General features: G+C 41.7%; 1 protein-coding gene across 5 annotated transcripts in view; it reads left to right on the forward strand.

Annotated features, from left to right (window-relative positions):
- Positions 1 to 9999, forward strand: part of FAM193B (family with sequence similarity 193 member B) — a 110563-nt gene extending 100564 nt beyond the window's left edge. For all 5 annotated transcript variants that reach the window (XM_077472519.1, XM_077472520.1, XM_077472521.1 and 2 more), the window contains 3 exons: positions 1958 to 2849; positions 7139 to 7214; positions 8123 to 9999. In XM_077472519.1, coding sequence (XP_077328645.1) covers positions 1958 to 2849; positions 7139 to 7214; positions 8123 to 8219 — 1065 coding nt within the window. In that variant the 3' untranslated portion in view covers positions 8220 to 9999. The remainder of the gene's footprint in view (positions 1 to 1957; positions 2850 to 7138; positions 7215 to 8122) is intronic.
- The last annotated feature ends 5155 nt before the right edge of the window (positions 10000 to 15154 follow it).

Genomic DNA, 15154 nt, shown 5'->3' on the forward strand with positions numbered 1-15154 from the left:
ATGTGACAATATATTTCTAAATATAAACTCGCACTAAGGCTGCTTTCACACTGGGGCGGTATTCAGGCGTTACAGCGCTAAAAATAGCGCCTGTGTAGCGCCTGAAAAAAACCGGCCCCTTTCACTCCAGTGTGAAAGCCGGAGGGCTTTCACACTGGAGCGATGCGCTGGCAGGACGGTGAAAAAAGTCCTCCTAGCCGCATCTTTGGAGCGGTGTATTCAGCGCTCCTAAACCGCTCCTACCCATTGAAATCAATGGAACACCGCGGCAATACCGCCGGCAAAGCGCCGCTGCAGCGGCGCTTTGCGGGCGGGTTTAACCCTTTTTCGGCCGCTAGCGGGGGTTAAAACCACCCCGCTAGCGCCGCAGACCGCCGCTAAAACGATGGTAAAGCGCCGCTAAAAATAGCGGCACTTTACCGCCGACGCCGCTCCCGCCCCAGTGTGAAAGCAGCCTAATGGTAACAACTAAGTGATAATAAATTGCAGCTGCTGCACCCAAGGTGCTAATCACTTGAATTAAGTGTGGATAAGAAAATACAGCGGTCACATCACACACTATAACTGAAATAAGCAAAGAATTCCAAATAAATGTAACTGAAGTGTTGATCCACAGTGGAGTAGGTGCAAAAAAATGCTTCATAAATTTACAGGAATACAGCGACACCCCCTTTTGTATCCCCACTCACCAGAACAGGACGACCCCCGGCTTTGTAGTCCAGGGGTCACTTCAGGCTTGTAAATAATATCCCACACACATGGATTGGTTTCAAAACATCAGTTGATAGATCGATGCAAGAACATCAGCTGATAGATGTCCAATAGAAGGCTCTCGACAGGATAAGCAGGCACCCAAAAATAAAAAGAGGATGGACCAATAGTGAAGTACTGTTATAAAAGTTAATTTGGTGCGCATAGGGATCAGTACTTACAAAAAAGACGTTTAAAAACAAGCGTGGATAAAAAGCTGTAGATACAGGAAGCGGCCATACATAGCGTGCGTTCTACGAACCGGAAGTGACATCAATCGGAACAGGAAATTATGTCAAATAATTGTATTAATCTTTAAATATTTTTGTTGAAAAAAAGCTGATATTTTTTTTTATAAGGGAGTGCAGATTGTATCCACACTTGAATCAAATCCAGCTCATTCATTTAAATGGATTATACAAAAAAGTGAAATCCCTGTGTGGTATTTATAGCTAGCAGCTTATTGAGACCTATAATATTGTTTTAAGATTGCGCTAATGGTTCACATTTTGTTTTTAGCATATGCATTTAACTCCACTTAATGACTTCGGTGCTTGATGTTCAGTATTCACAGTATGCAAAATTGTGTGTTAGTTACATAAAAATGTGGTGTTGATTTTTTTTTTTTTTTTTTTTTTTTATTCGGATCTGATGATTGCTTAGAGTGTGCAGAGTACAAAAGTGCGAATCAATGTTAACAACAAAAACTTAGGCCGCGTACACACGGGCGGACTGTATGGCCTACTTAGTCCACCGAAACACATTTCAGCGGACAGTCCGCTCGTGTGTGGGCTTCAGCGGACTTTTTCAGCGTGTAGTCTGGCGTACTAAGTATTTCGGAATTTCCGTAATACTGTCCGTCATACTTTGGTTTCAGCGGACAATCCGCTCGTGAGTAGGCTAGTTCGACGGACTAAGAATGGCGCATGCTCAGAAAGGATTTACACAGCGGAAGATTGCATTGCTGTGTATTGGACTTCCTATTTCTAGTCCCGTCGTACGTGCTGTACACATCATCGCGCAAGCTTTCGACGGACTGTTTGGCTATCCGTGTGTGGTCAAGTCCGTTCATTCGAAAGAATGACGGACTGTCCGTCGGATTGTATGACGGACTAAGTAGGCCATACAATCCGCCCGTGTGTACGCGGCTTTAGAAATAATATGAAATTTTCAACAGGTTAATTAACTTTTTATTTCCTTTGTCTAGGAGAAAGCCCTTCAGGAAGCTGGTACTCAGAAATCTGACATCTATAGTTCATCTGTAGAAGACACAGGGGCTCCATCTTCAGGAGAGAAATTATTGCAGTGGCCTCAGCTTGAGTTGGAGCGGGTAAATAGTTTTTTAACAAGCCGGCTTGAAGAGATCAAGAATACCATCAAAGACTCTATTAGGGCTAGCTTCAGTGTCTATGATCTAAATCTTGATGTCAACGATTTCCCTAAAAAAGCAGCTGTGCTGGAGCAGAAAAACTTGCTCTCCCACCTTAACGGTTCTTCTGATCTCCAAGAGATTGATCTTGACCTGTCCCCCCTTACACTTGGTGTTTCAAAAAACCAGGATGCAAAACTGGCAGAGAATGAAGTTAATACTTCCACTCAGTCTACAGAAAATGGTGTTGTGAAAAGGCTAAGTGCTGTTCCTAATCTCTCTCGTATGATCTGGGTTCAGTCTCAGAAGAACTCTGACTCTGGGGAAAGTGGGGATAAAACTTCTATCAGTACCCTAGAAAACCAGGTATTGGATAGTTCTGAAAATCAGAGACCCCATGTTCAGCCAGGAGCTTCTCTCTCTGGAGGTCGTACAAAGAAGAGCAAAAAAGCAAGCCTCCAAACACGAAAGTGTGAGCCTCATATTGGGGAAGTTGCACCGCCTAAAATCGGTACATCAGGATCAAAAGCCCAACGCAAGCTTTTTCTTGAGAAAATGGAAGAGACTTCAAGGCAAGGACCAGACACTGTGAATTCAGTTACCTCCAGGCCAGAAAAAGAGAAAAGTGAGCCAGTTGGATCTGAAAGGACAGATGCCAGAGCCGCTGCTGGGTCTAAAAGCAAAGCCAAGAAGAGTAGGAACAAAACAGATAAACCAAGTATATCTGTTGGTATGTTTCTTAGTTTATTCAGATCTTTTTTACTAAATGTACCTGTAAACTGGAGGAGATCTATGAAAGACTGTAGCTGTTGCATTTAAAATCCAATCTGATATAAGGTTTAATTTTTTCCTAAAAGATGAAACATCAAAAACCAAAATCGCAACTTTTGTTGAAGTCATTATTGTTCCCTTTTTCGTAAATCAGCTTATGAAACAATTGCAGCAGTTGAATGCTTTTGTCACAATCATACACACGACTGTGGGGTTCATTTACTAAACCTGAAGAAATCTGATGCTGCTGTGCATGGTAGCCACGACTGTGGGGTTCATTTACTAAACCTGCAAAATCTGATGCTGCTGTGCATGGTAGCCAATCAGCTTTTAACTTCAGCTTGTTCAATTAATCTGGAAGCCGATTAGTTTCTATGCAGAGCTGCAAAAGATTTTTCACTCTCCAGTTTTAGCAAATCAAACCCCATGTGTGCCTCTGTGTCAGAGAAGACTGGTCAACTAATTAAAGTGGTTGTAAACCCTTACAAACCACTTTGACCTACAGTTAAGCCTAGATTAAGACTTACCTGTAGGTCCAAGAAATATCTCCCAAACCTATACGGTTTAGGAGATATTTGCCCGAAGACGGGCACCGCTATAGACAGCGCACTTAGCGGGGCATCGTCGATGACGACGATGCCGCGCGTCTCCGGTCCCGTGCGCATGCGCGGGAGTGACGTCATCGCTGCTCCGGCGAATCACATTTGGTTATACTGCAAACTATGATAATTTCAGTGTTTCCATCCCTTCCCTATTGATTTAACCTGAGCACCCATTCACGCTATGTAGCGCATATGCACATTTTAACCACTTGCAGACCGGACCATTTTGCTGGTCAAAGACCAGACCACTTTTTGCGATTCGGCACTGCGTCGCTTTAACTGACAATTGCACGGTCGTGGGACGTGGCTCCCAAACAAAATTGACGTCCTTTTTTTCCCACAAATAGAGCTTTCTTTTGGTGGTATTTGATCACCCCTGCGGTTTTTATTTTTTGTGCTATAAACAAAAATAGAGCGACAATTTTGAAAAAAACGCATTATTTTTTACTTTTTGTTATAATAAATATCCCCCAAAAATATATAAAAAAAAACATTTTTTTCCCTCAGTTTAGGCCGATACGTATTCTTCTACATATTTTTGGTAAAAAAAATCGCAATAAGCGATTATTGATTGGTTTGCGCAAAAGTTATAGCGTTTACAAAATAGGGATAGTTTTATAGCATTTTTATTAATAATTTTTTATTATTATTTTTTTTTACTAGTAATGGCGGCGATCAGCGATTTTTATTGTGACTGCGACATTGTGGGGGACCCATCGGACATTTTTGACACATTTTTGGGACCATTGTCATTTATACAGTAATCACTGCTATATAAATGCAGTGATTCCTGTGTAAATGACACTGGCAGTGAAGGGGTTAACCAGTGGGTGGCAGTGTAGGGGTTAAGTGTTCCTAGGGGTGTGTTACTAACTGTGGGGGGGTTGGGCTTTCATTTAGTGAACACTGATCTCTGCTCCAATCACATGGAGCAGAGATCAGCGTCACTAGTTGCTAGGCAGAATGGAAAAATGCTGTTTACACAGCATTTCCTCCATTCGGCCGCTCCGTGAGACGATCGCGGGGATGCCCGCGGCGATCGAGTCTGCGGGTCCCGCGACCGGACTCACGGGGGTCCCGACCAGCGCAGGAGCGTGCCGCCGGCGGCGCGCTCCCGATGGCAGGGCGGCATTGAATATTGGACGTACCTGTAAGCCAATATGCCTGCCCGTGCCATTCTGTCGACGTACAACGTCGTGCGCTGGTCGGGAAGTGGTTAATTTGTTTTTGGGTGTTTTTATTTCACCTGGTTATGCGGCCGATAGCACACTTCCTGTCTTAAGCTGGCCATACATTATACAATTTTCTTATTCAATTTCCTTTAATTTTACCTTCAACTATGTATTACAAGGGCCTCCCTGATTGCATACAAATTGAAAGTGTTTAGTTGTGACCTCATATTTGTACGGTTTTGAAAAATCTAAAGGAAAATGGTACAATAATTTTTTTTAATGTATGGCCAGCTTTAGTGTGTCTCCACTCTGGATGTAGGAAAAAGACGACAACTTTGGCCTGTACCACTTTCAATCTGGGGCTAAACTAGTGTTGGATGCACTAGAAGATTTAACCCTAACTTACAAATTAAACCGCAACTCTAGCTATTGCTTTACAAGTAGTTTCAGCAGTTTTTTTTTTTCCGTTTGGGATAAAGTTTTTACATAACTGAATATAAGCTGACCATTGTAAGCTCCCCTGTCAGTGTTAAATGCTTTGTCTCAACCTTCTGACACTCGCTAGACAGTTTGGTCTGGTAAAGGAAATTGAAAAATAACAGACTTACTGGCCAGATCCCCAGGTAAAAATAAAGCAAAAAGTCATGAAAAAGAAAACCACTGCAGTCACCACATCTAAGAATTGGCAAGCTATAATGTAAATTAGTTTTTTGGCTTTAATACTGATTTATTCTTGACAGAAGACATTGGAGCTCTGTCAGCTGTGAAATGTGCATCAAATTACCAGAGTGTTACTTTTTAACCACTACAATACAGGGCACTTTCGCCCCCTTCCTTCCCAGCCCAATTTTCAGCTTTTATCGCTCTCGCAATTTCATTGACAATTGCGCGGTCATGCTACACTGTACCCAAATTAAATTTTTGTCATTTTGTTCACACAAATAGAGCTTTATTTTGGTGGTATTTATTCACGACTCTGTTTTTTATTTTTTGCGATATAAGCGCAAAAAGGCGGAAATTTTGGAAAATAACTATTTTCTTTTTTCTATTTTAAAAGAAATCCAATAAATCAAATTTTGTCATAAATTTAAGCCAAAATGTATTCTGTTACATGTTTTTGATAAAAAAAATTCCGTTAAGTGTATAATAATTGGTTTGTGTGATCACGGACATATGTACGCAAATGATCATGTACATATGTGTGCAGGTGATCACGTAAATATGTGTGCAGATAATCATTGGGACATGTGATTTTAGTGGGACATGTGTTTTTTTTATTTGGGGACATGTCTTTTTATTATTTGGGGACATGTGTGGTGACGTATATTTTGGGAACATGTGTGTTTACACTGTGTGGTGATGTGTGTTTACACTAGACTAGTGATCAGTGAGTAAAAAGCTGTAAAAACAGCTCATACTCGCTGATCACCAGCCGGCTGCAGCGTTCTGCTCTCTTCTCCTCAGCAACGACTTCCGTGTGAGGAGAGGAGGAGCCGATTGCCTAGAAACCGGCTGTTTACATCACATGACGGCTGTGATTGGACACTGCCGTCATGTGATCAGGAGGGATCTGATTGGAGCTGAATCAGAGCCCTCCTGCCGATCCGAGATGTTCCGCGTCCGGGTGACACGAGCGCATCGGGATTGCGCCGCTGCACGGGCACGCACGCACGCACGCGCGGGTGATCTCCTCCTTCTGAAGGACGTTCCTGCACATTCAGTCAGAAGGAGGCGGCTCCCACCCGGCCCTATATGTACATTGGCCGGGTGGGAAGTAGTTTTAAGCGGTTCTAAAGGCAGAAGTTTGTTTACCTTAATGCATTATTCTATGCATTAAGGTAAAAAGCCTGCATGAAATTGGAACAAAGAAGCTGACCAGAAGTCCCATATAGGTATTAAAACATTTATTAATATATTGCACTTACAGACCTAGGCAAAAATTGGGCATATTAATGGCTCTGAATACAGAAACCGCTCTGGTTACCAGATTCCAAAATGCCTGCGATGGGGCCACGCATGCGTAGTACTTCGCACATTGTACATCTCATCTCCTTCCTATGTGTTTTGTCATAAATGATGTCATCAGGCATCGTCCATATCCGTGATCACAATGCCACCCCTACAAACCTCTTTGGGTTTATGCAGCTGGCTCTGCCAAGTGACATTGACCCTAGAACTATGCAGGCACCATCAAATGGGAGGTCAGCCAGCAGCTCAAGGAACTCCTAGCAACCTCTGGAGCAATCCTTAGGTTCCATGGAACCCTGGTTGAGAATGGCTGGATTAGATGTTTTGTTTCTACATTGTTGTAGAGGAATATAACGGACAACCAGATTGTTAAATATGGGTGTGGCTTGTTTTAATCTACAGGTTTCAGCTACAAGGCTTAATTAGTCCATAACCTGAATCACTCCAATTTTACTTTTTTCCTAATCCTATTCTGTTTTTTATAATGAAAACCTCTCTACTTGTAGATGATGTGTTCCTTCCTAAGGATGTAGACACCATGGAAATGGATGAGACCGATCGCGAAGTAGAATATTTCAAGAGGTGAGATGTAAAAACAGTTTTTATATTGTTTTTGCATTGTGTTTGTATTGAGGTCTGGCTGCATTTACTGTACAACTTGGTATGTTTGCACTAAGTCAGTTTAGGGTTGCTTAATCTATATTGTGTACATTTGTATTATGTTTAACGTATGCTCCGTGGAAGCATCCAGGAAGGAATATGATAGCTGCATTCTTTTACGTGTTTTTTTTTTTTTGTGACCTTTTTTTTTTTTTTTACTTGAAAAGATGAAATGAAGAGCCGTCAACTCGTTCTTCCAAATAAATAACTATTGTAGCAGGCAAAGTGTACAAATTACAGCAGCTTGTGCGTTTCGGCAATAAGCCTTAGTTCTAACTGGCTCTATGGCTTTGACCTAAGGCTTATTGCCGAAATGCGAAAGCTACTGTAATTTGTACATTCCATCTACTATAATAAAGTTATTTGACACCATGAGCCAGAGCACTGCTTTGTCTACCCCTTTGGGGAATTCAACTGGGCGTTGCTTTTTCCTTTTTCACTTTTTCGTTCACGGTTTGATCACTAGGACTGGAAATGAGGAAAAGTCAGCCAGGTGGCTGTACTCGCCCACTTCACACTCCACTGCTATACCACTTGTTTCCTTTGTGGCAAAGTATTGGTCCTCTTTAAAGCGGACTGACACTCAGTATCATTGAACCCACTCCTGTGATCCAAGGGTGTTATGGACTAGTCAAGTTGCCCTGGTATCAGGGGGGAAAGATATCAGAGAGCATTGCCCAATCCTTGCATGGTGCCTTTCCCTGCTCTTTTGGGACCTGTTAATTGCTGGAAAAGAAGAGACCCCATGAAATCCTGTGATTTAGATTGATGACTATTATACTTTGACAAAGTCTCAAACTGCAATCATTTTCTATATCTTTCTTTCCTAGGTTCTGTCTGGACTCTGCCAAGCAGACGCGGCAGAAAGTGGCTGTTAACTGGACCAACTTTAGCCTGAAGAAAACCACTTCCAATGTGGCACAATGATGCCTGCACTTCCTACATTTCCCCTCTCTTCTCATGTCACCAGTACACTTGTTTTAACAAGTTCTCTGACCTCTGGTTCCCCACTGCTCCATTTTGCACACTTTCACAAGCTGTTTAAGGGTTTTTAATACTGCGTCTCAACTGCTCTTTTTTTAATTTGTATTTTTTTCTATCACGGCCAACAGCATTTTATAGCTCTTGTATTCAGGTCCTCATTGTTGGCATCACACATGGCATGAAATCTGTTTTGCATCACTCCCTTGCATTGAAGTGGCATGGACAATATTTGTGTGTTAAGAGAATGAATCCTACATGCCATAATGCCTGGAATCTCTATGTTCACTATTTCTCCATGAATTCTAAACCCCAGCTTCCTAAGATGTCAGTAGCGCATCCACTACACTAGGATCACACAGGGAACAATTTATGAGGAAAAAAAATTATATATAAATTTTTTTTGCCTGTAAGATTAGGACTATTTTAATTTTGGAGGTTGCGTTATGTAATCTAAACACTACATTGAAATCAGAACAGCTACATTACTTGAGCTGCTAGGGTATTTTATTGTTCTTATTTTTTTTTTTTTTTTTTTATCAAAGGAGAAACAGTTTCTGCATCCAGGTCATATAGAGAGGCCAGCAGGTAACACTTGCCCCTTTTATTCCCTGCAACAGGGACTTGCAACAAACCTGTGCACAACCCATAACAATAGAAATGTTTTTGGCAGCTTGAAAGTCATCAGTCAGTGGATCTTTTCATAGTGCTTGGTTCTGCAACTGTTTTGAGTGTATTTAATCATAGAGAGACTTGTAGAGGCTTTTTGTCTTAAAATAAGCAGTAGACTTTAAAACTAGGGAGGGGCAGCAGATAAAATCGACTGGTAGAAACAACAAATCTAACAAGCCTCCTCACCGCTATCAATATGTTTATATCATCAGATTTTGTAATTGGTCTTTGTTCCCTTTCTTAACCTGAAGCATGATTTCTATCTGTGTGGGAAGATGGCCCTTTCTCACAAAGCAAATTTAAGTGTGGTTACACCAGTGTACAGGGAGCTTTAACAATCTGAACTTCTTTCCACTCCCCTTCCTGAATGCAGGGCTTCAAAATATCTGCCAAACGAATTCAAATCTCACGAGCTATTGAATTTTAGATACTAAAATATTCCATAAACGGGAACTCATTGGAATATTTCTTTATGAAGTTAGAGATGTCTAAAATCTGGTCAGTCCCCGGTAACAGGAATGTAGGAGCATAAGCCGTCATTGTTTTAAATCTATTACTGTATCCTTTAATTCTATCCTTTTATCAAGCACTTGCATCACTTCTGTTCCTCCACTCTTGTGTGAAGCCTTCAGAAGGGTGCATTGGGGAAGGTACTTCACCATTTTAACCAGAGCACCTTTTAATAGCCCCTTTTCCTCTGCTATGTGTATTTCCCATGCATTGTCTTTTACCAACCAAAATAGTGTATCTGGCTACAGTAGAGCGAGACAGAAAAAATGTCTTATTTCTTTATTTTCCTCTGTATTTTTTTCATGTTATTTTTACCTGACAGCTGGTGCTATGCTCGAATACACCATGGGATTCTGGACTTTATAAGCAGGATAAGCAGGTCCAGTTCTCTGGATTCGGCATTGGATTTTATTAACGTTCTGTTCGCCAAGTGTATATTGGCTTTGCTGTGTTTTTGTTTTCATTTTTTTATTATTATTTACTTTTTTATACTGTGAAAATCTTTCATTCAGAAAGATTAAAATGACATTTGACACAGGTGAAATGGAGTCTAGTCTCTGTCTTTATTGTTATGGTTTAGCCAGTGTATTACATTTTCTATAAACCTATTTCCTATTATACCTAAACACAGACACACATCCGTCGTATGTGAACACTAGTCACTGTTTTTGGTAGCCAGTGTTAAGCGTTAGGTGGTTTAAATCTCAGTTGGTTCAGCAAGGACTGACCAAGATTTGAACCACGTAACGTATGGGCAGATTGATTGTACCCAAGTTGACCAATCCATTAACTTGGGTACACCCAGCCTGTTGGATTTTTCATGTGATTATTGCTAGGGGCTATAACCTCTAGAAATAATCACTTTCCGTTCTCCCGGGGACAGCTACACACAATAGGAGAATACAATAGCTCTGTGGGAGGGATTCCTCTATTAATACAATCAGTGTTCAGGAAAGAAAATCGCACGATGACCAGCTCTAGCACTGCACCCTATGACATCTGCCAGTACAAGAAAAACATTTTAATCTAATAGCATGTATGCAGGAAAGTAACCCTCCTGGCAGTGGCGGCTGGTTCTCCATTTTTTGTGGGGGGCGCAAAAAGGCCCTAACCAAACCCCCCCCCCCCCCCGTCACTCGCCCGCAATAGGGCCTACAGATTTAGACACTGGGTGGGAGAGATAGACAGACAGGTAGATATTGGGTGGGAGGGGGAGAATGAGATAGATAGATAGATAGATAGATACTGGGTGAGATAGATAGATAGATACTGGGTGAGAGAGATAGATAGATACTGGGTGAGAGAGATAGATAGATACTGGGTGAGAGAGATAGATAGATACTGGGTGAGAGAGATAGATAGATACTGGGTGAGAGAGATAGATAGATACTGGGTGAGAGAGATAGATAGATACTGGGTGAGAGAGATAGATAGATACTGGGTGAGAGAGATAGATAGATACTGGGTGAGAGAGATAGATAGATACTGGGTGAGAGAGATAGATAGATACTGGGTGAGAGATAGATAGATACTGGGTGAGAGAGAGATAGATAGATACTGGGTGAGAGAGATAGATACTGGGTGAGAGAGATAGATACTGGGTGAGAGAGAGAGATAGATACTGGGTGAGAGAGAGAGATAGATACTGGGTGAGAGAGAGAGATAGATACTGGGTGAGAGAGAGATAGAGAGATACTGGGTGAGAGAGAGAGATAGATACTGGGTGAGAGAGATAGAGAGATACTGGGTGAGAGAGAGATAGAGATACTGGGTGAGAGAGAGATAGAGATACTGGGTGAGAGAGAGATAGAGATACTGGGTGAGTGAGAGATAGAGATACTGGGTGAGTGAGAGATAGAGATACTGGGTGAGTGAGAGATAGAGATACTGGGTGAGTGAGAGATAGAGATACTGGGTGAGTGAGAGATAGAGATACTGGGTGAGTGAGAGATAGAGATACTGGGTGAGTGAGAGATAGAGATACTGGCTGAGAGAGAGATAGATAGATACTGGCTGAGAGAGAGATAGATAGATACTGGGTGAGATAGAGATAGATAGATACTGGGTGAGATAGAGATAGATACTGGGTGAGAGAGAGATAGATACTGGGTGAGAGAGAGATAGAGAGATACTGGGTGAGAGAGAGATACTGGGTGAGAGAGAGATACTGGGTGAGAGAGAGATAGAGAGATACTGGGTGAGAGAGAGATAGAGAGATACTGGGTGAGAGAGAGATAGAGAGATACTGGGTGAGAGAGATGGATACTGGGTGAGAGAGAGATAGATAGATGGATACTGGGTGAGAGAGAGATAGAGAGATGGATACTGGGTGAGAGAGATAGATACTGGGTGAGAGAGATGGATAGATAGATACTGGGTGAGAGATAGATGGATAGATAGATACTGGGTAAGAGATAGATGGATAGATAGATACTGGGTAAGAGATAGATGGATAGATAGATACTGGGTAAGAGAGATAGATACTGGGTGAGATAGATAGCAGTGGCGGCTGGTGCTCCATTTTTTGTGGGGGGAGCAAAAAGGCCCTAACCAAACCCACCCCCCCCCCCCCCCGTCACTCGCCCGCAATAGTGCCTACAGATTTAGACACTGGGTGGGAGAGATAGACAGACAGGTAGATATTGGGTGGGAGGGGGAGAATGAGAGAGATGGATAGATACTGGGTGAGAGAGATAGATAGATACTGGGTGAGATATAGATACTGGGTGAGACAGACAGATGGGGTGTGTGTGTGTGTGTGTGTGTGTGTGTGTGTGTGTGTGTGTGTGTGTGTGTGTGTGTGTGTGTGTGTGACACTGGGTGGGAGATAGACAGTTGATGATGATGACTTGCATTTCTCATAATGAAGCTCCCTCCTGAGCAGACTGCAATCCGTGGCTAGTGACAGCCGTCCTGGCACCTCCTCTGCCTCCTTCCTTGCATACCAGCCAGGCTGAGAAGGATGTCTTCTCTCGGTGTGACTGTGTAGTCACATAGCAGTAGTTGAGTCCACTCGACATGCTTCCTGTGCTCGGAGAGCACTGGGAGATAAAAGCGGAAGTGACATCATAACTGAGTGTCACTCAAAGCACCCGGTAATAGCAATGCATATTATATGCATACTAATGCGGAAGCTACGGGCGCGATGGAGCACGCCACAAGGCGGGTTTAAAGCCCGCAAATGAAGCGCCGCGTCTGCAATCTCGTGATTGCATAGACATGGCGCTTCGCATAGTGCACTGTGTACGGCGTCCCCAACACAGTGAACTTATGGACCTTTTTTTTACAAAACAATTTTTGACTGCCAGTAGGGCCGCCACTGCCTCCTGGGTTGATACAGAATTCTTTGTGAATCTCAACTAACTGTGTTAGATTTAACCAAAAAATATTGTAAAACCTTCATTTTGTCTTCTGTAGCTTCGCCAACCTGTTTGATATTTGTCTGGAAAATGTGGATGATGGTGATATCAGTGAAAACCAACTTACATATTTTGAATGTTTCTGGCATCAACCTATATCTTCTCTCTGTGGTTGACCTCACACTTTGACCTTTATATGATCAGATAAAAATACTTTGCTTTGCCTTCATTACAACGCTTATATGTTACATTTGTCATTCTAGCAGAAATGATGAATTTCTGTTAGACCAGTAAGGCCTGTGTGTATTTCACAAACTGAATAGTAGACTATAGCTTTTGTGTTTGCATCCACATATTACAAGGAACCATGGACCATACACTAATAATGTTGAAAGGCTATGCAAAATATATCTAAAGGTAAATTAACCACTTGACCACTGGGCACTTAAACACCCTTCATAACCAGACCAATTTTCAGCTTTTGGTGCTCTCACATTTTGAATGACAATTACTCAGTCATGCAACACTGGACCTATATGAAATTTTTGTCCTTTTTTTCACACAAATAGAGCTTTCTTTTGGTGGTATTTAATCACCTCTCAGTTTTTTATTTTTTGTGCTATAAAAGAAAAAAGACCGAAAATTCTGCGAAAAAATAAATTTTTCTTCGTTTGTTATAAAATTTAGCAGATTAGTAATTTTTTCTTCATAAATTTTGGCCAAAATTTATACCACTACATATCTTTGGTAAAAATAAGTACAAATTGGTGGATATTATTTGGTCTTTGTGAAAGTTATAGAGTCCACAAGCTATGGTGCCAATATCTGAAAATTGATCACACCTGAAGGACTGACAGCCTATTTCAATTCTTGAGACCCTAACATGCCAGAAAAGTACAAATACCCCCCAAATGACCCCTTTTTGGAAAGAAGACATTCCAATGTATTTAGTAAGAGGCATGATGAGTTTTTTGAAGTTGTCATTTTTTCCCACAATTCTTTGCAAAATCAAGATTTTTTTTTCCTTTTTTTTTTTTTTTTTCCCACAAAATTGTCATATTATTAGGTTATTTCTCACACACAGCATATGCATACCACAAATTACACCCCAAAACACATTCTGCTATTACTCTCGAGTGCGGCGATACCACATGTGTGAGACTTTTACACAGTGTGGCCACATACAGAGGCCCAAAATGCAGGGAGCGCCATCAGGCATTCTGGAGCTCCCAGGACAATTCTGACATTTCTCTCCTACATGTAAAAAATCATCATTTATTTGCTAGAAAATTACAGAGAACCCCAAAACATTATATATTTTTTTTTTAGCAAAGACCCTGGAAAATACAATGGTGGTCGTTGCAAATTTTTATCTCACACAGTATTTGCGCAGCAATTTTTCGAACGCGTTTTTTGGGGGACAAAACTGTTTTGTGCTTAAAAAAAAAAAAAAAACTGTGAAGTTAGCCCAATTTTTGCATAAAGTGAAAGATGAAGTTATGCTGAGTAAATAAATATCGAACATGTCACTTCAAAATTGCACATGCCCGTGGAATGGCGCCAAACGTCGCTACTTAAAAAATCCCCATAGGCGATGCTTTAAATTTTTTTTTACTGGTTACATGTTTTGAGTTGCAGAGGAGGTCTAGGGCTAGAATTATTGCTCTCGCTCTAACGTTCGCGGCGATACCTCACATGTGTGGTTTGAACACCTGAACACATTGCGGGGCTTACGTATGCGTTCGCTTATGCATGCGAGCACATGGGGACAGGGGCGCTTTAAATTTTATTTTATTTTTTATTGTTCATTTTACTTTATTTTAGTTTGACATTTTTTTCCCCAAAAATAAATTTTTGATCACTTTTATTCCTATTACAAGGAATGTAAACATCCCTTGTAATAGGAATTTGGGGTTACAGGTCCTCTTTACAGTGAAATCTGGGGGGTCAATATGACCCCACATCTCACCTCAAGGCTGGGAAGCCTGAAATAAAAAAAAAAAAAAAAAAGATTCTGGCTTTGATCGCACTGGTGAGTTGGTAGAAGCACCGGAGAGCGGTGAGGGGTGGGGGGGGGGGCGTCTATGGCTGGGTATTGCAGGGTATCACCGAGTATGGCTGGGTATCTCTGAGTATGGCTCGGTATGGCAATTTATGGCAGGGTATTGGGGGGTACTGCAGAGTAATGGCAGGGTACTGCAGAGTAATGGCAGGGTACTGCAGAGTAATGGCAGGGTACTGCAGAGTAATGGCAGGGTACTGCAGAGTAATGGCAGGGTACTGCAGAGTAATGTTGGGGTACTGCAGGGTATTGCAGAGTATTGGCAGGGAATTGAGGGG

This window comes from Lithobates pipiens, unplaced genomic scaffold (genome assembly GCF_037356315.1).
Source record: "Lithobates pipiens isolate NorthernLeopardFrog02 unplaced genomic scaffold, aLitPip1_a1.2 Scaffold_8, whole genome shotgun sequence".
Taxonomy (NCBI): domain Eukaryota; kingdom Metazoa; phylum Chordata; class Amphibia; order Anura; family Ranidae; genus Lithobates; species Lithobates pipiens.